The 26,747-nt window shown below is 42.6% G+C and overlaps 1 protein-coding gene across 7 annotated transcripts; it reads left to right on the forward strand.

Annotated features, from left to right (window-relative positions):
- On the forward strand, positions 1-26,450 carry SLC25A27 (solute carrier family 25 member 27). 7 transcript variants are annotated; one of them, XM_074348852.1, is made up of 9 exons: positions 2-329; positions 2,803-2,994; positions 5,294-5,378; positions 8,313-8,435; positions 10,354-10,466; positions 14,037-14,121; positions 18,484-18,576; positions 19,619-19,721; positions 24,774-26,450. In XM_074348852.1, the coding sequence occupies exons 1-9, from the start codon at positions 224-226 to the stop codon at positions 24,843-24,845; spliced, it is 972 nt and encodes a 323-aa protein (XP_074204953.1). In that variant the 5' UTR covers positions 2-223; the 3' UTR covers positions 24,846-26,450. The 7 variants fall into 7 exon arrangements, with proteins under 7 accessions (XP_074204955.1, XP_074204956.1, XP_074204953.1 ...); XM_074348853.1 differs by having other exon boundaries at positions 25,026-26,450; XM_074348854.1 differs by lacking the exon at positions 18,484-18,576 and having other exon boundaries at positions 1-329.
- Positions 26,451-26,747: the final 297 nt, after the last annotated feature.

Below are 26,747 nucleotides of genomic sequence, written 5' to 3' on the forward strand. Positions count from 1 at the left end.
GCTTCGCGTCGTTTTCCGCTCGCTGCCCGCTGGACTGCTCAAGCCTGGGGCTGCTAGGGAGGCTGCGGGTTCGCCGGGCCCGCCTGGCCGAGCCGAGCGAGGGAAATGGTCCCCGCCTCGCCGCACGCCGGCTGAGGGGGGGCCGCTCTGGCTGAGTGGCAGGCCAGCCGCGGCGTGGGGCGCGGGCCGGAAGGGGCGTATTGCCGCCCCGCGCTGCTGCTGAATGTCGGCTCCAGAGGATGAGGAGAGGCTCCTGCCGCTCACCCAGAGATGGCCCCGCGCGAGCAAGTTCCTCCTGTCGGGCTGCGCGGCCACCGTGGCCGAGCTAGGTACCCGGCCGCCTAGCCTGGGCCTCCCCCGCGAGTCGTCGAGGGGCCGCGCGGGGGTGGGGGACCCGGCGGGTGGCTTGGTTTCCAGGTGGATGCAGCCCTCTCGGTCCACACCTGTCCCGCGGGCAGGTGTGGCGGGGTAGGTGGCAAGGCCAGCCTTGTGAGGAGGAGGGATTGGAGGTCACGAAGGTCTCTTCCTTCCAATGTCGTCCCCCTCCTGTTTGCTATTACGCCTCATCGTGTCCTTTTAGAAGCTTCATGAGCTGTCATTTCTTTCTAGAGGAATCATTTTCCCTTTCGTGAGGATGACCTAATACCACAGTTCACTTTTCATCCTTATTGAGATCATGTCTGTTGTTTATATTCTTAAGTAGCGTCACTATATCGTTGTGTTGTGGACCCAACTTATGGGACTTAAGCTCTTAACCTATCACTTACGGAGCATCCTCTCAATATCTGCCAGTTGACCTCTTTGAGCTTAACTCATCTGTACTGTGTTTACCTTGCAGGAGTCTGAGAAGTTAATAATATATACACGCTAAGTCTAAACGCAGGGCACCGTTAATTGCGACTTAAAATTACAATGCTGAGGACTATGGAGGTATCCTTAAAATGACCCAGCCTTGAGCTAACAGGCTGGTGGGGAGACATGCACAGACAATTACATTATACTACTTATTATAATGAAGGTGTTATTAAGTATCATAAAAGCATAGAAGACAGTTACATCTGCATAAGCAAGTCAGGGAAAACTTAAAGGGCTACCTTAAGTTTTAGAGCAGAATTATGATGCCCTTGCACAAACAGGAGGTATTTAGTCCAAGGATTTTGTGAGTCGCATCCCTGTGTTCTTCATTGTGCATTTTAAGATTACTCTTTCATTTTCTTGCCCATTAAAAGAAAAAAAAAAAAGCAGTAGCTCTGATGTGCTAAATCATTTGTAAATGTTAGTCTGTCCTGTTCTAACATGAGTTAACTTCGTATTTCCAGCAGAGCCAGCACATGATCTGTTGTTTTGCCCTTTGTGCACCTCCACTCTGGCTCTTTGGGCTCTCTCTCTTTTTATCTCTTCTCCCAAAGCTGATAGAGAATTTTTATTATTGTTTTTACTGAAATAAAGTTCATCAACTTTTAACTCTAAAAGCAGACTGATGAATGATTAGATATACTTCCAGGTGTTTTTTTTTTTTTTAACCTGATGTTTGCCCCTATGACCAATGGCTTTTGTAAAGGAACATTCCTCCTGTTAAGAACTGTGTGGAGGCTGGGGATGGGAGGCCAGGGAATCGAAATATGACATGTTTTGCATAAAAACAATTTAGGATCAGAACCTAAAGCATTATTTAATTAACCAGCAAAAAAACCAAAATGATTTTGAGAGGCATAACCTATGCTAATATAGAGGTGCCTCTATCTTAAGACTCTTAAGGTTTCACATGTCAATAAAGCATTGCTTAAATTCTCTATACGCAAGCCACTTCTGTTGCAGGAAAACTATCAGCAAGATACTAACTTTTCCAAAGACCAGTGGTAAGATTTAATAAGCTCTTCCCCTGACTCTGTGTTCTTTACAAAAAGGCATTGTTACGGTTTTGTATCAGGTGGTGGTCACTGACGACATATAATGTCAATAATGTTCACGAACTTATCTGAATCATTGTGTATATATAGTTATGAGCTTGATCTTCTTTATGAAGGAAGGAGCAGTTAGCTTCACTCTGTTTTAAGGAAAAGGTCTATCTCTAGTAATCATTAGGAAAAATTTTTCAAGTACATTTGGTACTCTGTATGGTGGCCGTGCATAAAACTCATCGGCGCTGGAAAAACAACTCAATATATGCCTTAACTGAAAGAATTTTGAGCTTGCCACCCTTGCATATAAAAGACATTATAAACTCTATATTTCATCTTGTGTATCTCAAACATCAGGTCAGCGATTCATCCACATGTGAACATCAGCCATGAAATGACAGATTCAGCTTCATCTGGCATTTATTAAGAACCTGCACAGTATTCTAAAAGTCACACTGGATCTTAATTATGGTTGCAGTCAAGGGGACATCACAGACTATGGATACCTGAAATGATTCCCACTGGAAAGCAAAACTTGAGGACAAAAGCAGATTTTAGACTGAAATTTCTCACTGAAAAGAGCCCAAGACTTGTCACTCCCCCCCCCCCCCCGGCCCTTTCTGGTTCCCTGGGGCTGCTCTGGGACAGTGATTCTTGACTTTGGGAGTGCATAAGAATCAGCTGGCTTCTAAACCCCCATCCACCTACTAACACTCCACAGATGTGGGGCTAGGAAATCTGTAATTTTAACCATCTCCCTCTCTGATTCTGATGTGTTCCAAAATTTGAGAACACTCATCTTGTGGCAACTAAAATATGGGTACTGCGATTTTCAGAATTTGTGTTTGTTTCTCTAAATGTTACGGGTTTCCCCCTTGTTTTGTTTTGTTTTTGTTGTTAGCAACCTTTCCCCTCGATCTCACAAAAACTCGACTCCAGATACAAGGAGAAGCCGCCCTTGCTCGGCTGGGAGGTGGCGCGGGAGAGGCTGCTCCTTACAGGGGCATGGTGCGCACGGCACTCGGGATCATCCAAGAGGAAGGCTTCCTAAAGCTCTGGCAAGGAGTGACCCCCGCCATTTACAGACACATAGGTATTTATCTTGATTCTAGCCGGTAAGCTTGCTCAGAGTTCTGTGCTTGTCTCCTTTGCTTTTCTGTTGAGCTGTGTCCAAAAGCCAGCTAGTTGTCTTCTGCTAAGGTGATGAATGAATATACAGTCTCTTAACTACCAATTATTGCCTTAGGGTTTTAGAAATGCATACAGAAGTTCTTGGGGATGAACTGTCATGATGTCATGATGTCTGTAATACACTTTAAAATAATTAAGCAAAAAAAAAAAAATGAAGCAAATATGGTAAAAATGTTAGCAAGTGATAAATCTCCATGCTAGATATAGTGGGAACTGTATTATTTGTATGTTTGAAAATTTTTCCTAAGAAAAAGTTTTTTTTTACACTTAAGAAAGAAAAAAAAATGAATAATTGATTTTTTTCCACTTGAGAAACCACATTTAAATTTTTTGTGACATTCTTTGAAAATTAAAATACATTGGCACGCAAGGCCAGATCTCACCAGTCTCTGTCCCCTACGTCAGAGACCAAGCTGATCGGACAGAGAACAGGGAGGACCGTCTAATCCCACGCTGGCAACAGGACAAACACAACCCTGGGGACTTGGGCCTCAGTTCCCCAGGCTACCTGTGTGGGCCATGAGTCACTCTGAGAGGAAAATAGCTGAGACTACATTCCTAGCGGTGAGAAAGCTTTTGTGCCCTGCTTCCAAAGGGGCATCACCGAGGCAGGGCTTGTTCGGTTTTCAGCTTGTGGACAGGGGAACATAACTTGTCTTCCAAAGGAGGGAGGACGGGTGTGGCATCTTTCTCTGTTCATAATGGTCCCTCAAGTACGTAGGGACCTTGATCAGAAAAGTGCCGGCATGGATATTTACCAGTTTTGTATTTTTTAAAGCCTCAATTTTCCAAATGAGCACGTTAGAGTGTATTCATCAAGGACTATCCAGAAGTGTGATTAGACTGTTACTGTTCTGGTACTTCGTCTGTTTCGGAGTATCTTAAAATACTGCATTAAACTTCCTGAAATATCAAGAAAAGCTCTCCATATGAATACCATGTACTGGTTTTAATGATTTTTCCTCTTTAAGAAATACTTTCTCCTTGCTTCCTATTATCCTTTTGAGCTTCACTTCTCTTCATTTGTATTTTGTGGTTTTATAGTTAAGATTCATTTCATATTGTTTGACACTTGACTGAAAAATTACCTTCATATAATATTGAATGAAAATACCTTCTGTGTACCAAGCTCAGTACTAGGGCATATAGAGTACAGGAAAATACACAAAACCTGCCTGGTAAAGCTCGCGCTCTGATGCAAAGATGAGCAAGAAAATCAAGTGAATCTCTAATCAATATGATAAACGCTGTATTGGACGTACGCCTGGGTAGTTCAGGGGGACGGAGGAGGAGCATGGCAGGGGCAACGGCAGCCCAGAACCCTGGGGGCAAGGTCCGTGGGCCCTTTCTGGAAAACATGTTCTTCGAGTTGAATCTTGAAAGAGTTGGAGGGGTTAGCAAAGCAGAGAAGGGAGAATCCATTCAAGAAAGATCAGACAGCATCTGAGAAGGCCTGAGGCTTTAAAAGGCATGCACATTTGGAGAAACAGCAAGAGACCATGTTTCAGAAGACTAGGGTAAAGACACTGAAGAAACCTAAATGTCCATCGACAGATGCTTGGGTAAAGAAGATGCAGTATGTGTACGTGTGTGTGTGTGTGTGTGTGTGTGTGTGTGTGTGTGTGTGTGTAATGGAATACTGCTCAGCTATAAAAAAAGAATGAAATAATGCCAATTGCAGCAATATGAGTAGACCTAGAGATCATCATACTAAATGAAGTAAGTCAGAAAGATAAAGACAAATATCATATGATATTGCATATATGTGGAATCTAAAATAAGAAATGATACAAATGAACTTATTTATGAAACAGAAAGAGACTCACAGACATAGAAAACAAACTTATCATTACTTATGGTTACTTAGGGATAAATTACGAGTTTGGGATTAGCAGATACAAGCTACTATATATAAAATAAACAACAAGGTCCTAATATACAGCACAGGGAACTACATTCAGTGTCTTGTAATAACTTATAATGAAAAAGAATCTATATGTGTATAACTGAATCTCTGTGCTGTACACCAGAAACTAACACAACATTGTAAATCAACTAAACTTCAATTAAAAAAAAAAAGCAGCACAGGGTTCATGAGAGAAAGACATGGCCAGGGAGATCAACTAGGCCAAGTCAAAACGTCCTCCTGGTGTATTAAACATAAGGCTGAGCTCACCCTTTCAATGATCTGTTTTGCACAGTGTACTCTGGAGGGCGAATGGTCACTTACGAACATCTCCGTGAGGTTGTGTTTGGCAAAGGTGAAGATAAGCATTATCCCCTTTGGTAAGTTTTGTTCTGAAAATAACGTACTTATCGTACAACACGGGGAACACAGCCAATATTTCATAGTAACTATAAGTGGGGCATAACCTTTAAAAATTGTGACCAGTATATTGTAACTTGTAATCACCGGTAACTTATTTAATATTGTACACCAACTATACTTCAATTAAAAAAGAGACAGGAATGTACCCTTGCCCTAAAATCTTTACTGTTTACCCACTAGATTTGTATAAAATTGTGCCTTTGTACCAAAACTGCTTCATGTGACAGGCCTAAAATGACAATTACAATATAAATCCAAATAACTGAGCATCTACTGCACACTGTATACAAACGTATAAAAATTATGTTACTTAACGTGTTAAAATTTAAAGGATTCTTATAGAGCACCTTCTTAATTCCTCTTTCTACTGAGAAACCCTAGAGTTTAGAGTCAAAGATGGGCTCAAATTCCTCATCTACGACTGTGTTGCCTGGACAAACTGCTTCACCTTTTTATCTTCGGTTTTCTCCGCTGTGGAAGTGACACCTCCCACCAGGCTTTGTTTTTTTATAGGATTAGATGAGATGATACATGGAAGTGCATATCACTTATAACATTTATAAAAGAAACAAAAATAGATTATTTTTAAATAAAATATACAGAACTTCCATAGGTCAATAAAAGAACACAAAAGAAGAGAAAGCATATCAACAAGCAGTTCACAAAAGAAATATAAATGTTCATTACACATGTAAACATGTTCAACCTCACCAATCATCAGGGAAATAAGCTAAAACTACTTTTAGCCGCTAAACCGCTAATGGGAATATAAGTTATTATAAACTTTTTGGAGCATAAAATACCTGTTAAATTTTAAAAATGTGTAATCCTTTGACCTAGCAACACCTTCTTTATGATTATAATCAGTCAGAAATATTTGTATCTGCATAAAGACACACACACACACACACAGAGATATTGACTGTAGCAGTATTGATAATAGCAAACATTTTAACCTTAAGTAACTATCAATTTGGAAGCTGTCAAATAAGTTATGACATATCTATACAGGGAAATATAACACAGCTATTGAAAGAATGGGGTAGGTTTTATATGACTAACATACGAAGATACAGTATCTTTTCTGGGCTTAAAAAAACAAATCCAAGTCTCGACTATAAGAAAAGGGCAGTAAGTAGAATTTCACCTTCCAGGCAAAATCTCTTACCTGTTTTTGAAAAATTGTAATGTACTGAGCTATACATTATATAATTGCTTTCCCTGAGTTGGAAAGGAATAGATGAGTAGTCCTTGTATTTTGTAATTCCTTCCAGAAGGGAAAGGTATAGGTGAGGAGCCGGAAGGAAATATGTCACTGTGAAGTCAAGTCTCAGGGTGGGCTGGCTCCCTGTCCTTTGACCCCATCAGAACAATTCATTCAGTCACGAGTTATTTATTGTTTACGCCATGCCAGTCCTGTACTTCACGGTGAGGCTATGGTGATGAAAAAGACACGGTCCCTGCTGTCACTGGGCTCAGGATAAGAGAGACAGATGCCCAAACAATTAGAATTATGTAACAGTCACAGGAGGGAGTGGTTATGAGATTCCCAACAGGAAAAAGCAATGGGGAGGAACAGTCATGCTCACAGGTTACTGGTAGTATGGAAATGGATTTGGCAGGATCTATCAGATGCCATGTAAATGTTCAAATGTCTTAGTGAAAAGCTAGCTCATTATGTAAATTATAGAGAAATCACAAAATGGGATGCTGTGGAACTATTTTTCAAATGAGGCAGCTCTATATGAACCCACAGGGATAACCTTTAAGACATACTATTAGGGGGGAAAAAATCAAAGTGCAGAACAGTATACAACCTGGCATGCTGTATTTTACTTTAAAAAAAAAAGATGATTTATGCATGTATGTTCCTGTGTGCACTAACCATCACTTGTAACTTAGTGTTTAAGACTGTGGGCTCTGCGCTCAGGCTGCTGGGGGCTCCCTCCTGGCTGTACCACTCACTGTCTGTACTAGCTGTCATTTAGCTGCTTTGCACCTCAGCTCCCTTATCTTTAAAAAGGAAATCACAGTAGTACGAATGTCACAGGGTTGATAAGAGAATTAAATGATAGTTTTCAAAATGCTTAAAACAGTGCCGGACATAATAAACATTCGGTGGATGCATCATTACTGCCTCTAGAAAGGTAAAAGAGAAGCTAGTCGTTGTGATGACTTCAGAAGGGAGGAGCTGGGGAGAGGGGCCCTTTTCTACCCTGTAGCCATTTGTGTCTCTTAAAACATTGTTTTAGAGTAGAAGGAGAGAAACTACCCCTTCCCCCACAAGAGACCGCTGCCGTCATTGAGGCAGAAGATGACCGGGGCCTGGCGGGAGCGGAGAGGAGCTGGAGTGGGGGGAGGAGGAAGGCTTCACAGCATGTTCAAGCACACTTGTTCAGACTTGGTCACTGTTGGCTCCGGTAGGTGAGGAAGAGGAAGAGCCCCAGGGCAGAAAGAGTTTCTTCAAAGAGAGGACCATTCTCAAAACCCCTTCACTTTGGAAAGCTACTCAAACAGGCATCTATAAAATTGGACTTGCCAGCCTTTGTCTGTTAGACTGATCACATCAGTGCTGTTTCTATTCCCCTATGGTCAGAATTAAATGGCAATTAAATTATATCTTTGAAGCAACTGTCCTTCCTTTGCATTTCAGGCCACGGAAGGCCCCTGAAAGTTCAGATGTGAATTCTGACTCCTTGTGGTCCTTGACCCCCACCCTCAGTAAACAGACAAACGATCTGTTTTCCTTTGTTGTTTATCTGGATCTCTCCTTTGCTTCACTTTGTCTTCAGTCTCTCATGTAGAGGCTGTACCAGCGTGGTACTTTTCCCTACAAAATGTGTGAAATTAATAGCAACCTTTTAAAAAAATGTATCTCCTTTTCTAACTAGGAAATCAGTGATCGGAGGGATGATGGCTGGTGTTGTTGGCCAATTTTTAGCCAACCCAACTGACCTAGTGAAGGTTCAGATGCAAATGGAAGGAAAGAGGAAACTCGAAGGAAAACCACTGCGGTAAGTTCTCCAACTAACGGGTACCTTTCCTTGCCCCTTTGCCACCGTCATGCTTTGAGCATTTCCCTCATGACTTACCCATTTTTGTCACCCAGCACTCAGTGAGGACATTAACCCTGACTCTCTGCATTTGGAAGTGATGTTCACTAAGAGGAGAGCTAAGATGGACCTTTTCTTTGCCTGATGAGGTGTATGTGGTGCTCTCTACCGGACAAACTACCTGTGCCTAACTCTTTGCTGCTCTCCCAGCCAGTAGCTAGACCTGTCCTCTACTGCAGCTGACCAGACAAAGTGTCTGATATTAGCATTTGCCCTGGTGTGAATTCCAGGTGTGCCACTGTGGCTTGGCGTTGTGGAAGTCACTTAACACTTCCAGTCTCTGTGTCTTCATCTTTAAAAGGGGCTATCTCAGATGGTTTTCGTGACAGAGTGCCTGGCTCATCAGGTGCCAGAAAGCTTGCTTTCCTCCCCTCTCTCCCCAAAAGAAGGGAAACAGCAAGGTTGACCTTGCAGATTGTTCCTACTTCCCTATGTAATTCTGCTCCTCCTCTTTTCCCAACTTTAAGGACTTTTTTTTCAATGGTGTTGTGATATAAAATCCTCTGATTGCATTACTCTGTATTGTCAAAGTCTGCCTTTCTTCAAAGGGCCTCCTGTTCAACAGTTTATTAAAACACCACTTAGCCAGTTTCCCCTGGGAAAAGGGCAGATGTTGCAGATAGAGAGACAGATAGGCAGACAGACAGACAGACTGACGGACCTTTCCCAGGAAAGAGGGAAAGTGCAGGACACCCTGAGCTGAGGACAGTGAGGTCTGCTTCTCTGAACGCTGCACACGTGCGGCTGAAACACAGGTGCAGGAGGGTATGGGGCTGCCCTGGGCTCTGCTGCCCCTCTAGCTGACTCCGTGGAAAAGGAGGTTGGGCTGCAGCAGTCCAGGCTCCCCTTCCAAACAGGGAGATAAGTAATATGTACCGTAGAGGAGGAAAGGGTACCACTCTGACTTAGCCAGGTAGTTTACAGAATCCCAGAGCCCATGCTGCCATCTTGTACCAACTTCTAATTACTACCTAGCGGGGTGAAGTGATGCTTTGGCTGGATCCATGGAAAGAACTAACTGTTGGGGTCCAGAAATATCTGAGTTTTAACTGATCACCTCAGTATTTTTCCTTCTTTGTCTCTACCGTTGGAAATTTTTGGTTTGATATAGTAGTTAAAAAAAATATTTAAGGTTGGTGCAAAGAACATGAACATTGGATCAGATAGCCTGGGAGTCAAATCCAGCCCTTGCCACATTACAGCTCTGTAACCCTAGTCAAGTTCCTTAACCTTCCTAAGCCTCAGTTTCTTCAAATATAAATTGGAATAATAATACACACTTCGTGGAGTATTCAGGAATAAAATGTATCTTATAGATATAAAAAGTCTGGTGCTTAATAAGTGCACAATAAATTTTAACTACAATGACCGTCATTTGTGAGCATATTTCTTATGTGGCATGATAGCAATTATCAATGCCCAATAAATATGTCATATTATCTTTTTGGTGAGACTCAGAGTTTAGTGCCTGAGTAAAAGCCACACAGCTAGCTAACTGGTAAGGTGGCCTTTGACACCAGGCATTTCTGACTATATTTGTTTAATTTTCTATCAGAGGTTTCCAGATTTGGTTCATGGTTCAGCACCATTTTTCATCTGTGTACAGAAAAATGTGCAAAATAAGGAAGAGATAATACATTTTCATAAAGCCAAAGTATTCAGTTTTAATTTCCAAGAATTCTAGATAATTAAGACGTTATTTTACTCCAGATCATAACAGCTATAGGTGAAGCTTACCCAGTTGCATTCCATCCACAGGAGTGCGTAGTTTTCATTATTATTTCATTATTTCATTATTATTATGATTGTTTTCCTTTAGGTTTCGTGGTGTGCATCATGCGTTTGCAAAAATCTTCGCTGAAGGAGGAATACGTGGGCTTTGGGCAGGCTGGGTACCCAATATACAAAGAGCCGCGCTGGTGAATATGGGAGGTAATGGAAACTTTATTGAATTCTGAGAAGTCCTAACTGCCATGATCATTATGATTGTAAGCACTTACATCAGGGAAAATGAACATTTTTGTTTTAGTATTTTTAATAATTCATATTGGAAACAGTCTTCTTGTATATTGTAATCTCATAATTGAGTATTTTCCCCAGAGCATTGTCACTTTATTCTACAATGATGCATGCAAAGGATTTCCTAAAACTAGCAAATTGTGACAATAATGAAAGAAGACCAAACCATTTCTAAGGTCTCCTCTCCACCCTACACCTTCCTCTAAGATTCACACTGGTGTATGTAACCGTGTGGTGGTCGTATATCCAGACTGCAGATCATTCCCCCCAGTAACCCTGCTCCTGTTACCACATAATCCACCTTGTACAGCAGGGCGCTGCAGGCTGGGGACCTGAGTGTTTCCTTAACTCATCCCCTTCACGCACTTCCTATATTCAGTTTCTTCTATCTCCTGCATGTTTCTTAAAAGTTCCTTCCCCCTTCCAGTGTTATGCAAAGTGAAATAAGTCAGACAGAGAAAGATAAATATCATATGATCTCACTTAATGTGGAATCTAAAAAGCAAAACAAACAAAACAAAATGAAAACAGACTCAGATACAGAGAACAAACAGGCGGTTGCCAGTGGGGAGGCGGCCAAGATAGGTGAAGAGGATTAAGAGATTCAAACCTCCAGTTATAAAATAAATAAGCCACAAGGATGTAATATACAGCATAAGGAATTATTACAGTAATATTATAATAACTTTGCATGGGGATAGATGGTTACTAGACTTATCATGGTGACCATTTCATAATGTATGCAAATGTCAATCACTATTTAATATACCCGAAATTGAAAAACATTATACATCAACTATATTTCAGTTAAAAAAGAAAGTTTCCCCACCTCCAATACCTACTACCTTAGTATCCTTAAAATGACCATTTTTACAACATTAAGTGTCAAAACACAACTAGACCACTGCCACAGCCATCGAACTGGTCTTCTCCTCTGTCCTCAAATTGGTACCCAGTATCCAGAGCGCTTTATCTAAAATACAGATCTGAACGTGTTAATGATATCCTTAAAACCCTTCACTGGCTTCTCATCACTCAAAGAATACAGTGGGAGTTTCATAACAGAACACAGGTCTGCATGATCCAACCTGTGCCTTCTGGCATTGAGCAACTCATTGATTCTGCAGCAGAGATGGAAGCAGAGTCATGAACTGAAAGGTGCCACTGCCCACACACCAAACTCTTCTTCACCTCCATTCTCGCTGTCCTCTTCCCTCTTCTCCTATTGAGCTTTCCCCTGCAGATATTTTAATATGTAGCTAAGGTGTCTTTTCCACTCCTGTATTTTCCCTGAACCTCTGACAACCACCCCGCTCCAGTCGTGCTGTGTTAGACGCCCCTTTATATGCTTCTGTAGCTCCCTGGGCTTATCTGTAGTAGCTTTCACCTCCTTTCATTGCCTTCCACTACACAGCTGTCTCCTCCTCTAGACTTTGAGCCCCCTAAAGGCAAGGGCTGTGTTTTATTTATCTTTGTTTTCCCGGTCCCTCATATGTGATCAATAAACATTTCATGAATGAATCAATGAATGAAAGAATCCTAAGACCAAAATTATGTGATTCTAAGAAATTGATAAATAGCATTTTTTGAGAATTATAGTAACATATCACTTAAACATCGAAGGAAGTGAATCTATTTCATATGTTGCTGTTTCAGTCCACCAGTGTCTACTGCATCGTATTGGTGGGTATTTTGGGCGTCAAAAAACCTTTCTGATTATAGTTTCTCAATTCATTGCTTTGAAATCTGTTGCAGCCCAGATTTCTCTTCCAAGTTCCAGCTACCTAATCAGCATTTTCATTTGGTTATCTTATTTGGTTCTATCACTTTGAATGTATCCAGACTGAACTCATTTCATTAAATCACTTCCTTCTCCGTTCTTCCCAGTCTCAAAAACATGACCTCACCATCTTTTAGTTGAACGACTCAGAAACCTAGGCATGATTTTTATCTTTTTGCTTTCACTTACTCCTTATGGCCAACGAGTCACCAGATCCAGCCAGTTCTATCTCCCAGATACTCCTCAAATTCACCCACTTCTCTTCATCGCTGGAGCCACCCCTTTGTCCACGTGTCAGCTCCCCCTGCTGGACCACTGCGAAAGCCTCCCAAGTGGCCTCCCCACATCTGTCCCACAGCCATTTTGTCCCACTGTGCGTCTGAAATTGCCCTTACCAAGATCATCAGCGTCTGTCATCTTATTTAAAAAAAAATCTAAATTAGCCAATGCTCATTTTTACATCTCCATAACTAGCAGCTTTGTTCTTCAAACTGTTCAAGTGCAAAGTCTTGCCGTCATCTTTGCCTCCTTTCTTTCACTCCATGTTCAGTCTGCTGGCTGATCCTGTTGATTCCTTCTTAAAACACCCAGAATCTGACCAGCGCTCCACAACTCCCTTATCCAAGCCACCATCATTTCTCACCAGAACGACTGCCATGGTCTCATGTCTAACCTGCCTTGTCTCCCTGTAGCCTACTCTCAACAGAACAGCCATAAACAGTAACCCTGGTCACTCTGCTCAAAACCCTCCCCTTCTCTGGCTCTTGCTCCCTCTGCCCCTGATAAACCAGTCTTCCTGCAGTTCCTCGAACACACAGAGCTGACTTTTGCTTCAGGGCTGTGACACATCCTGTGGTCCTGCCTGGGACACTTTCTCTTAGACACCTACAAAGTTTACTCTCTCAAGTTTCCTTCAGGTCTCCGCCCAAATGTTACCGCGAGGTCTTCCCCGATCACCCTACTTAAAGTTCACATGCACCGTTGCTCCCCACCCTCGCACACTCGCTGTCCCCTTTCCCTGCTTTATTTGTCTTCAGGGCAGCTGCTACCATCTGAAACGCCATGTGGTTTACTTATTTATTGTTTCATCCTTCAATAAAGAATGGGGGTTTTGTTCACTTTGTCCGAGGCTCTTTCCCCAGCGCCTGGAATAACGCCCACCACATGGTAGGCACTCAGATATCTGGTGAATGAGCAAACGTATCTGCTCATTCTTTTCTCTTTACAGTTCACTTCCCTATACTTCAGTGTAGATAGCCTTTATAAAGCTCCAGGACTACGGTGTATCTCTCCCCTGTTTAAAACCTGACAGCACTTCATTGTCATTAGAAAAAAAAAAAAGTCTATAAAAAGCTTAATGTAGAATAATGGCCAGGATCTTTTGTTGAAAAGTGACAGAATCTCAACTCAACCTAACTGAGGCTAAAAAAAGGAATTCATCAGCTCAAACACTGAAAAGTGCAGGGTTTAGGCTGACTTTCAGCATTGCTGGATTCAGATGTTCAGAGGCTACAACCGAGTGTCTGTCCCTCTTCCTTTTTCCCTCCCCCTCCATCGGGAGCTCTGCTTTTCTGCTTGAGAACAAGAATGGGATCTTTCTTCCCTGTCCACATTCCTGCCTCAAACTTAGCATATTCTTGACACAAAAGACATTCATGGTTGAATGAATGATATTTAAGCTTTCTTCTTCTATCTATTGCCAGATTTAACCACTTACGATACAGTGAAACACTACTTGGTATTGAATACACCACTTGAGGATAACATCATGACTCATGGCTTATCAAGGTAAGACTGTTTTAATCTCTCTCTCTCTCTGGTTTTTTCCCATCTCACCTTTTCTTCCATGTTTGACATAAATTCTAACTTCTTGTCTCTTTTGATTGGGAACCTAGTGGAATTGCCCTTAGAAAAAGGTGATAGTACATTTATAAAAGTTTGTGGCAGTTCAAATAGGGAAGAGAGGGACAAAGTTGCAGAAGGTTTCAGATTAAACTTCCCAGAATGTCTGCACCTTGGTGGGGCCACCCCAGGGTCGGATTCTGACCACTGATCCTCCAACTCAATTCAGCGGATACGTCTGAGCATCTTTTATGTGAAAGGCACCGTCTGAGGCCCGGCACTGGATACAGACGGTAAACCACACCCCTTCCCAGGGAGTTTACCAAGGAGGAAAACAAGACAAGTATAAAAACACTATACAGTAAGTGCTAAAAAAAAGTGGCCACTTACTGTAGAGTTCGGGGGGAGGAGGAGAGAAAAAATAACCACCTGGAGGGGCCTACCGAGGAGACAGATAATTGTTTTGAGGGCTGTGGCTCCTGATGGACAGAGATGTCTTCATCCTAGAAAGGAGCAGTACCTTCAGTTCTTTGCAGCACGACTTCACATCATCCATCAGAGTGAGTTACTTTGTAGCTATATCATGTCCTTAACATTATAGTGATTTTTATTTTGCTACTCATCTTGTTTCCAAATTCTAGAACCCTTTATGCTGTTTAGACAACCCCCAAAGAATATTAATACTGCCAAATCAATGACACTTGGAGATACACAGATAAAGATATAGATATAAATGATTCCGAATCTCAGGTTCACCTTAACTTAATTTTCCTAGAGTAGTTTTTCTTCATTCTTTCTCTTTTAAAATAAGTATTATCTTTGGTGCTGCTAGGGCAATCTCTCTATATATGTCTTTGCTCACCTTTCTTTCATGTTCCAAACTCTCACCCAGGTGTGTTCACAAGCTACGCCATCCTTTCTGTAGCCAGTAGTCAGTCCAGCCTCTTTTTGCACAGAGACAAGTGAGGATTTTAGGCCTCTGTTACCCCTGTGCCTGTAAACACCTGTATGACATCTGTGCCACCCTGGCCTTCTTCCCTTCACTACCTTTGTTCATGCTGTCCTCTCTGCCTGTGAGACTTTCTTCCCCAGTTACTAGCCAGTCAAGTCATCTCGTGAGATATTCTCATCCTTCGAGAGGCTTGTCTGTTTCAGCGTCACGATCTGTTCTGGGAGCAGGGTGTTCAGGTCTGACAGGGCCACAGCGGTGGTACCTCTGTTTCTTTTTCATTGTCTTTCTACCCAAACGGTCTTTGAAATACCACACTTCTAATCTAAGATTCAAGGATTTCTCAGCAGGTGTAAATCCGCCTAATGTGCGCTGCTCCACCTAACGGATCTGTCTTTTTTGGAAAGATGTAAGATTCCCCATCACTGTCTTCCAGCCCTAATCTGAAATAACTTCACCCCGCTGTTCTCTGATTGAGGTTTTGCGAACATGGGATGATCGGTACTTGGTTCATTCCTGAGCTCCCTAGATCAGGTATTTAAATGGGTTGGGATAAGTATGTGGGTATGTGAGGCAGCTCCAAGGCTGCTACCCACGAACTCACATCTACGGAGATAAACAGTGCAGTGTCACAGGACAGAATGAGTGCTCATGGGGGTCTGAGGGGCCTGTAGCTGTGCAATCAGGCAGATTTATATGAGCCATCAACATCTGGGGAAAAGGAATCTCATATGAAGAGGAATAAAAATGGTGTAAGCCCTGAACTGTGTGGTTTAATACGGCTAAAATGGTTTAAGTTGTATGTTCTGTATACTTTTATACTTAAAAACAGTGGGGTAAATAAAATGAAGTTCTGGGCCAGGGCAGGAGCAGCAGAGACGGTGGCTAGGATTTCAGTGAGGTGGGGAGGCAGGTGGCAAGGTGTGTTAATACGAGAGGCAGAGGAAAGGCAGGGCACTGAATTAATGGTCTGGGCATTATCGAGAACAGAAGAGCCAGAACCACCCCCTTATCTCTCTTTTTAAAGCGTGAAGCTATTGAGAGGTGAGACTGTGCAAAGGGCGAGCCTACACTGTGTGAAGACGATACACGAGCATGATTATCTAGTTGCTCCTGGAGAGGATGGCTGACCCTGACCAGTGCTGATGGAATATTACAGACTGGCCTTGCAGATAGCCATCTGGTCTCCTGGAGAGAACAGAAGACACCCCCAATCGCTCTCTTTCCATTATCCCTTTAGCCACACCCTGGGCTTCTCTCTGGGGTGTCCCCAGCAAGGAGCTATGACACAGGTCGGTAGCCAGAAGCAGCAATGTTCATTTCAAGTAGCTGTGAAACTGACGTTCCTTTTATCGTCCTGTCTTCTCACTTTGACTCTAGGCACCATCCTACCTGAGGCCTCCTTCATACATTATTTGCTCTCTTTTAATGTTTACCTTTTCAAAGGAGTCTAGCCAGGTCACACTACCTCCTGAAAACCGTTTAATAAGAAGAGGATGAGGCGGGGCACTCGCAGCTGCCTCCTAGGGTCTGTGTGTGCCAGATGGGGCCACACGTGCTGAAGGGGGTCCTTGGTGTGGTTAGTATGCAGGTAAAAACAAATCCTTTAATCCTAAATAAGTTAATTAATGGCGACTTATTAATGAGGGCTACTTACGTTTTAAACATAGAACGTATCAATACTATGAACACTGGCAGAGGTAGTTTCCACTCTCGGCACTTACACGTGAGGCTGAGCTGGCACCCGGCCTCTCTGAGGCAAACGAACAAGTGCAGTGTCTCCCTCCAACCTTCAGAGCAAAGAGGGGGAACTGTGTATCTGTTTCTACCCTGTTGCCTTGTTCTTCCTTACCTCTTGATTGGTCTTGTATGCTGTTTCTGGTAGACCTAAGTTTCAGAACTTGGATGAATTTCATGTTAATGGAGACGTTTCTGTGTGAAAACATGAAGGTATATTGAAATCAATGATGTTAAACTTTGATATTGGGAGAATCTGAACAAACAGGAAAGTGCAGTGGGCTGCACCTACTGGGATACAGTTGGTGAAACCGGAAGCTCTTCCCACATAAGCAATGCCTGTCGTGTGCACAGAGACCCAAGGAAAGTTATATGCACAGTTGGGTCATTTGCTGGAATATGTAAATAGGTCACTAGGATCCTTCTCTTGAATTCAAGTATTTCGAAAGTGCGTTCCTCCTTTGAGTGATAACTCCTGGCCCAAGGGAGTCAGAAAGAGTCTGGTACTTTCTGTGACCACAGTTCAGGGTAAGAGAGTATGAGGATTCCTAACACAGCGTCAACTTCCTGACCCTGGAGATTTAGAAACTTCAAAGGCCTTGATGGGCACAGAATTCAGTGGTCCTGATCTCTGTGAGGTAGTTGATGTTCCAGAAGGACAGAAAAGTTTTCGACAGTTTTCCTTTCCAGCTTCCCACTGGCCCAACCGAAGCTGTTCCTCCTGCTCCCCTGATCCCAGTCTGTGGACCCGGCTGCCAGCTCCCGGGCCCTGGGCCTTCCACTTCCTGTGACGCCGGACCACCACCCCTCGTCTCACCATCTCTGTTTCTCCTGGAAAAGCTGCCAGCAGTTCCTGGCTTTTCTGGTTATGGAATTTCCATCATGTTCCTGTACTGCCTCTCTCACGCCCACATACATGGATGAACTGCTTGTTAATTTCTTCACATTTTAGTCACTCACTCACACAATCTTGATTTACTCTGCAGTGGCTTGGCCCCAGCCATTCTGTCTGCTTTGAGTAATGACAAGAAGCCTTTCTCAAGAAGGAGTGATTATTAACCAAATTATGTGATTTCCCCTGTTTACAATTCTTTCAGTGACTTCCCTGCAGGTCTAGAATAAAATCAGACCCAAGTTAGCCTTTTTTGCCTGCTGCTTTTGTCTCGTCTGACTGGTGAGACAGAAGCACCTACGTCAAGACCTGCCATCACCCCAGAGCCTTCCATGACTGCCCATCACCCGCTTACTCCCTATCACACGATCCCACCTCACACAGCACTTAACTGCATCCGAAATTACTCATTTCTCCTCTGCCTCTCCCCGTTTAAGTGCCTTGAGGGACAGGATCTCATCTGTCCTTTTTACTGCGTAGAAGAGTGCCTGAATGCCACCAGCAGGCATTCAGTGTATGTTTGTTGACCAGACATTCTTTTAATTTTTTTTCCTCTACCTCTTTAGTGAATTAACTTAGCATTGATTTTTAAGCTAAAAGAGTGTTATTATGAAGAATATTGTAAGTGATAGATTTAGTATTCCATTCTTTCTAAATATCAAATCCCCTTTGCTTAAAATTTAGAGCCTGCTACATATTATCTTTCAATTTCATTTATTTGTATGTATAGTTTATGTTCTGGACTGGTAGCTTCTATTCTGGGGACACCCGCCGATGTCATCAAAAGCCGAATAATGAATCAACCACGAGATAAACAAGGAAGGTAGATACAATGTCTTCAGTATCCATGTATCTGAATGTCTCTAATAATATTGTTCTTTAAAGGCACTTCCCTGTATTGATAGAACTGTATTTTTGTGTTTATGTTGTGTTTGTGTGTTCAACCAGGAAATTGTATTTATGCAATTTCCTGCTTTATGTTTGACCAAAAAGTACTGTGCATTTGGGGAAATAAGTTAATTTAATGATCATGTTACTTAGATACAAGGTGTTATTGTGACTTTGCTGTTTTCAAAGAGTTTCTGAAAAATATACTCTGTTGAGAATTTACAGATCACTTTCCTCAGAAGCTTATGACTTACAGGTAACATGGGTAATTTGCTTTTTGTTTTTTTAAATTAAACTATAGGCAGTTTACAATGTTGCGTTAGTTTCTGGTGTACAGCAAAGTGATTCAGTTATACATAGATGTATATTCCTTTTCATATTCTTTTTCAATATATGTTATTACAAGATATTGAATACAGTTCCCTGGGCTATTCAGTAGAACTTTGTTGTTTATCTATTTTATATATAGTAGTTTTTAATCTGCCAGTCCCTAACTCCTAGTTTATCCTTCCCCCGACCCTTCTTCCCTGGTAACCGTAAGTTTGTTTTCTATGTCTGTGAGTCTGTTTCTGTTTCTGTTTCATAAATAAGTTCAGTTGTGTCTTTTTTTTTTTTTTTTTAGATTCCACGTATAAGTGATATCATATGGTATTTTTCTCTCTCTTTCTGGCTTGCTTCACTTAGTATAACATGGGTCATTTGATTTGATGGAAATCAGTATATTCTCTCTGGACTAGGTCAGGTGGAGTGAAGTCTAAGTTATAAGACCAAGGGCAGGGTGAATCAGAAGAATCAACCTTGAAAATATTTTTAAACTTGACAGAAGTAATCTACATATACCTAGAACCACAAAAAGTACTTGTTCTAAACTAGCAGAAAAATTTTAAGTACATTTCCTAAGACTTTTTAAAAAAAATTTATTTATACACCTATTTATACACAAGAAAGTTAGCCAAATTGTTTTCTTTCCTTTTTAGGGGCCTTTTGTATAAGTCATCAACTGACTGCTTGATTCAAGCTGTTCAAGGAGAGGGATTCATGAGTCTTTATAAAGGCTTTTTACCGTCTTGGCTGCGAATGGTAAAGTCTGGTTTTTCCTGCCTTTCTTTTTGTTTTCTTTGTTAAATTACTTCCAATCTGTAAATATTTCCATTTTTTCTCTTCTGGTTTTTGGCATGGTTCTGCTCCCAAACCATGGTTCTTTCTTTTCTGTATCTCTTTTTGTTTTCTTTCACCTCTCCTCAGAGTCCTGTTACCTTTCTTGGTAGATGAAGGTACAATAATTCAGCTACATCAGAAATGAATAGGTTGATATTTCTGTTGTGATAAAGTCAGTGGATAGATTGTTCTGAAATGTAAAGCCGTTTGCTGTTTAGCCAAAATATTCTAGTTTGAGACAGATGTCATACTAGAGGCCATTCCTATGAAAATGTTACTGTTTGAAACAAAATTTGTTACTTTCATGGTAAACATTGCATTACCCATTAATACTTAGTACCACAAAGCTCTGCTTAGTGAGAAAGCATTATCTCATTTTAATTTGGTTTAATGCTTCTTTTTTTAACCGACATGAACTAAGGTATAGAATGAGATAGACTTAGGTAAGTAACATAATGTAACAAAACAGGGTACTCAAGTATTTTGTAAGTTAGAACATATTTGAAAGAATGAATGAGTCATGGGTTTAGAAATTCAAGCAATCAAAACTTTACACAATATAATATAATAATATTAATTGAGCACCGACTCCATGCAAAGCCCTGTACTCCAAGCCTGGCTTTGGGATGAACAGAAGAGATTCAGCCCCTGCTCTAGTGATGGAGCTTCCGGTGTTGGTCAGGACAAAACTGAGCAAGAAGCTAGAAGTGACGAGTGGTGGGGGAAAGTGCACGGTGCTATGAAAATACAGAGCAAGTAAGTGGAGCCCGGGCTGGGAGATTAAGAAAACCTCCTTGGAGAATGGACTTTGGAATTGAGATCTGAAGAATGAACAGGACTTAGCCAGGTGAAGAGGGCAGAGGAGAACTTTCTAGGGGGAGGAAATAGGTGGAGTGGACAAAGAACATGATGAGTGCAGAGAACTTAAGGAAACCCAGCCAGCCGAGGCACGGAGATGCGGAGGAGAGCTGCACAGGGAGGCCGGAGAGAGGCAGGGACCAGATTGGGGAGGGCCGTGGGACCCATGAGAGTGAGGGGCGTTGGCTTGGTGACTTGTGTGCCTTTGGGAAGACCGTTCTGGCTGCCGCGTGGGTTGAGGAAAGACCAGGAGTAGTGACAGACGAGAGAGAATGACAACTTGGACTACAGTGTAACAGTGGGGACAGAGGAAGGTAGATTTAAATGATATCTAGGAGGCAGGAAGGAACTGAAAACATGACGGGATGGGGATGGGGAAATGGGTGGAGAAGACAAGGGAAAGTCGGCTTCATTCCCAGATTCCTGCCCTCAGCAACAAATGAGGTCATTTCCTACAGTGGGGACCATTTGTAGGAAAGATTTTGTGGTAGAATAACAGGTTTCGTTTAGATGTGTTAGGTTTGGGAATACCCACAGGACATCTAAGAAGAGATGCCTAGGTCACTAGACTAATATATTGGCCTGGATCTTAGAATGAAAAGGATGGAGATTCAGATCTGAGCACTGTCTACCTGCAGGCGACAGCAGAAGCTCTGGGGATAAACGGCATCACCGAGGGTGGTAGGCATCCGTCTATTAACATGAAGCTCGTAGCCAAGTCCTTGGCAGTGTCAGACACAAAAGCAGACCTAACTTGTAAAACATTATTTTGATTGTCTTGATTATACTTTGAAATTATCTCAAATCTGTGGATATTTAGTGGAAAGGAAAATTTTGACTTGGCCTGCTAGGCCAGGCGCTATTGTAAGTGCTGGTAACACTAAGGAATGAGATGTCTATTTTTTGCACTAGAGGAGCTTACAATGCGATGAGAGCAGACAGACATGGCAGCAGCTCAGATCACAGAACTTACAAAGCTAATGTCATTGAGTCACGTGGTACATGGCCAGCACCGTGCTAACCATGCTCGTGGCTTAACTCACTGAATTCTCCCAACAATCTGTTTAGTGGGTTACTATTATCTCTCTTTTACAGAGGAGGAGACACAGGCTTACAGAGTCTAAATAACTTGGCCAGTCTAGGTATTAACTACTGGATTCAGGGACTCAAACCCAGTCAGTCTGACTCCAGAGGACATAGTCTTACTGAGGAGGCCATGTTAGTGTTTTGCCAGTGCTATGGACAAACTGTGAGAACAGAGGGAGTGGAGTAAAATGGTTTTAACCCTTTGGGAAGTCCCAAAAGGCTTACCAGAGGTGATACTGGATCTGAGCTTTGAATGATCAGTAGGTGTTTGTCCAAAACAGCACCATGAGCAGAGGCATCAAGTCATGTGTGGACCCGATACGCCTGCAGGAACTGCCGAAGATTCTATGCGGCTGAAGGACAGGTCCTCAGAGGGGAGGTGGTGGGAGAGGATGCTAGAGGTGAACTTAAAGACCAGGCTGAGAAGGACCTTGTGGGGCAAGTTCAGTAGTTTAGGTGAAACCCAACAGTTAGCAGCCAGCTGTTTAAATGTGGGTGTGATGTACTAAGATTTGTTGGGGGACAGGATGACTGTGGCAGCCATGCAGAAGATGCTCTGAAGGCCAGAATGCACGAGAGGAGGCTTGGGCAGTGGTGCAGGCAGGAGCTGACGGTACACGTGGAGAGAAGACAGATGCCAGGGACATTTATGGTTGACTCCTCAGGACTTAGGAACTGATCATACGGAAAAAGGGAGCAAGGGAAAGAAGGAAATGGGACTTTGATGTTTCTAGTGTGGGAGAGGATGAGGATGGGTGAGACCATGGATGGAAAACAAAATTAGGGTCACAAGAGGTGAGAGGAGGCAGAATATCCAAGTACAAGGGAGTCCCGAGACCCCTTCATCTGACCCATTCTCTTCACATATGAGACCCAGGATGTATAAATGACCCCCAAAATGAGTACTTAATATATGACAAGCTCTGGGCTAAAGCTCCTTACACAGATTAATGATTTTTTAAGTCTCACAAGAACCTATAGAACAGGTGGTGTTATCCTCATTTTTCAGATGAGAAAAACATAGCTCAAAGTATAAGAAACTCATTCAAGTTCAGGTAGCTAGTATATGGCAGAGCTGGGAACTGACTGCAGGGCTGTTCAACTCTAAACACATGCTCCTAAGACAGAATATACTGAGTTTCTCAAGATCCTGCAGCTTGGTATAGAAGTTTTAAAAGAAAAAGAGAGCAGCGTGTGCTGATGGAGAGGTGTTACCAGAGACAGGCTGGCTCACCACCAAAGAGCACCAGGGTGGCGCTGCCTTGTTGGTCCTTCACCGGGCAGGACCGTGAGCTTAGAAGCCTGTGTTGTGAGTACTTCCAAGTAAATTGGCCTTGCACACTCAGATTCCCTTCAGCTGAACTCACTGAAACTGATGACGGTGCCACAACACTGGCTCATCCACACCGAGAAACATACTTGGCCAATGGTCCAGATGCCACAGTCCTCTGGACAGCTAAATTCAAGCTGTCTGGGGAGCCAACTTATGATCAGAAGGTTGCTTGCTGAACAGAGAATGGTAACAGCAAGAGCTTATTTGTAAACTTAACTTTGAAGAAGATCAACCTGAGAGCCCTTCTGTGCTCAGCCGCACAGTAACAGGCGTGGAGAAAAACTGCTTTTTTCCCCCAGCAGTTATGACAACATGGGTTCACATACACCTGGATTATTTTCAGTGGGACCACTGTGCCAGTAGGGAAAAACCAAGTAAGCGTGTCCTGCCTACATGAGCTTCTGCAAAGAGCCTCAGTCTGTCCCGTTATTATGCTACGATGCTGTTTGGTTATATGATCTCCCTCTTGAACTTCCCTTCAGAGCCCAGTTAAACTCCGTCCCAGTCCCTTCCAGTAGGTCGAGGTCCTACGGCCTCGCTTTGCTCACTCCCTGGTTCATATTTATTTCACTTGCTGTAGTTTGGTTCCTGAAGGCTGACTAGCAGAGCCATTAGGAATGACTGCGCAGTCCGTTCTTAACTAAGACCTCTGCTTCTAGTCCAGCGGCACTTAGATCCTTGGCTCCCTTCATTTTTATTGTCACCAGAATACTGTATTGTCACAGCTTCTTTACTTTGTCTGCATCTTTGTACATTTAACTGACCAAGATGTGTTCCCCTAAATCCACTAGTAAATTCTCAGTCTACCTGTGTAACTTGCTCAATATTTCCAAACACGTGTGACATAAATATTCCTTTACAAACTCTCCCACCAAATACATTTTACATTCTAACTGCTGAAGCTCACTTCCCTACTCGAGTGTGACTAGAATTTCTCTCTGATCAATATTACCCTTAACCTATGAACCAAACCAGATAGGAACTGGACCCAAGACACACTTTCCCTGATGGTTACTGCCAGGCAGTGTTTACTCTGTGATCTCCCTCTGTGTCTTCAGCGTTTTCATCTTTTATTATTGAATAACCCTCATCCCCTTACAATTCCTTTTGGCATAGTTACACCTTCATAGTCAGTTCTTTCTAAGCTGAAAGCACTTATCTCCATTTATGTGAATTTTTATATTTGTTTTGTAACACATCAGGTGTTGGTTTTATGACCTGCCTCTCAAACAATAATCTTTCATCTTGAGTTTCGAGTTCTTAAGTGCCTCCTTGTCTTGCTCCGTACACCAGCTACATACAGATGAAAGGAGCCCAGTTCAGGAATGACAGCTCCCAGCCTTTTATCTAGTGATGGTTCAGCACAGAGAACCCTGGGGTGGAAGCCAGAAGCCCACGGTCTAGTGCCTCCACCTGCTGACAGACGTCTGATTGCTAACACTCAGTGTCCTCATCTGTAAAATCAGGGTATCAGTCCCTTTCCTTTCCGATGTAAATTGCTCAGAGAAATCAGTGAGAAATGACATGAAAATGCTCTGCCAGTTATACAGTGCTCTCCAAAGGTGGAATACCAACGTATTTGTTTGCAGCCTAAGTAGATTCAAAATGACTTTGTCATGCGAAGATGTGTATGCCTATATGTAGAATATTTATAATTGCTTTGAAATACGCACTAACTTCTTTGGTTAATCTTTCAGACCCCTTGGTCACTGGTGTTCTGGCTTACTTATGAAAAAATCAGAGAGATGAGTGGAGTCAGTCCATTTTAAGCCCTTAAAGATACAGTGTTCAGTGTCACTGACATATGGGCATCTGCAGCACATCCCCCTGTTGTTTCTACCTCTTTAGGAAGACACCTTACTCCACAGAGACTGTGATTTATAGGGGGCAGCACTTTATTTTTTATCTGGAAACCCAAGTTCTCTTTGACTCCTCTTTTTGTTCAAAAGCAATCTGGTTGGAATCACACAAGGCCAACCCGTGAGACCCAGCACTGCATTTCCTAAAGAATCAAGTCTCCACCACTTACCCTGAGCGAGAAGACCTGAGCTTCAAGATCCTATTCTCTGCTGAAGGGCCTGCTTAGAGGAGCAAGTGCCAGAAGGGGGGGTGGCCTCGCAAACCTGAAGCAGGCAACAGGAATGTGGAAACACACAGAGCGACCAAGACACGTGACCCGTTACGTCGGTGTTTACGACTGAACTTTGATTAAGTCACTTTTCTGTTGCTGTGAAAGTGTACACATTGTAAATTAAAGGGAGGTGAGTGAATGAACACGTTAAGGTGCCCTAGTGTGGACAGAAGCTGACGTACCTTTTCTTGCCAGGAGAATGAAAAACATCACGTAGAGGTGATGTTTGGATCTCAGGGGAAGAAGCGGTTTTCTGTCAGTGCCCCGCCGGCAGGTGATCTGTGCTCACTGGTCAGTGCTCCGCGGCGCAGGCTAAGGCCTTGCCGGCAGCCGCAGATCCGACCTGGAGGAAAACAGAGAGGAGTGTTTGCTTTGTCACATATCCCATTCCCTAGGGCTCAAGAATCTCAGTGTGTGAAAAACGCAGCTCACTCGATGAAAGCTCAGGTGGACGGGTCCTTTTGTAAAGAAACATCTGTTATCATCCGCCTTTCGGTGGCATTTTAAAAGCAAGGCTAAGATGCAGTCAGCCCCTTCTGACACACATCCTTTCTTAATCTCCCATCCCTGACACTAGGGGCCCCAGAGAGAGAGAGAACTCAGAAATCACACTAAAGCTGTCTCTAGCCTGAATTTTACTTAATTTGACGAAGCTGCCTGCCTAAAAAGTGACAAGGACAAACTGCCTGTGGTATACAGGTATGTCTGAATCACATCCCTTTTCTTAGAAAGGGGAGCGAGTTCTTCAGACCTGCCTCTGGGCCACCTGTTCCCCCAGCCTCAGACAGCGGGCATTCCTGGAAGGGTGGCTGCAGTTACAGGCAGTTACAGGAAAACTCAGAAAGCTCAGATCCAGGAAAGACCTTGGAGCTGAGCGAACAGAATTCATCATGGACATGGATGATGCTGAACAGAAAAAGTATACAAGTGCTCTGTGGTCGCACGATTGCATAATCACTGCCATTTAAGAGGGGAAGTACACTTTAAAATATATTTTAATGTGATGTACTAATATGCAGGCTTACTGGCTTTTTTTTTATATAAGATTTGCAGAATGTGGAGTTTAATCTCTTAAAATCCATAGGGGTCTTACTTTCCATTGCATTTGTCAACCTGTATGAATTGAGTTGTTAAATATCTTTAAAATAATACTATGTACTTAAGTTCTCAACTGTTCTGTGTTGGTTTTTTGTGTGTATTTTATAATTTTTTAAATCAAGTAAATACTGGATCAAAATAATGATATGCAAACTGGACCATGAAAAAATTTATTTAGCTTTATTCCTTGAGGGGCTTGAGGTGAAAACATCACTTAAGTACTGAGACTGCTCCCTGAGATCTGGATTCAACGTGAATAACTGGAATTTTTTAACCTGAAGAGACTCTTTGGGTTCATCTGGTTTAACTCTGTCGTTTATATGTTAGGAAACTGAGGCCCAGAGAGGTAGAGTTGATCCTGCTGGTAAGTTAGGAGCAGAGCCAGGATGAAAATACAGATCTCCCAATTATTATTCCAACCGACAGTTACAGTACACTGATT

This window comes from Camelus bactrianus, chromosome 20, assembly GCF_048773025.1.
Source record: "Camelus bactrianus isolate YW-2024 breed Bactrian camel chromosome 20, ASM4877302v1, whole genome shotgun sequence".
NCBI classification, from domain to species: domain Eukaryota; kingdom Metazoa; phylum Chordata; class Mammalia; order Artiodactyla; family Camelidae; genus Camelus; species Camelus bactrianus.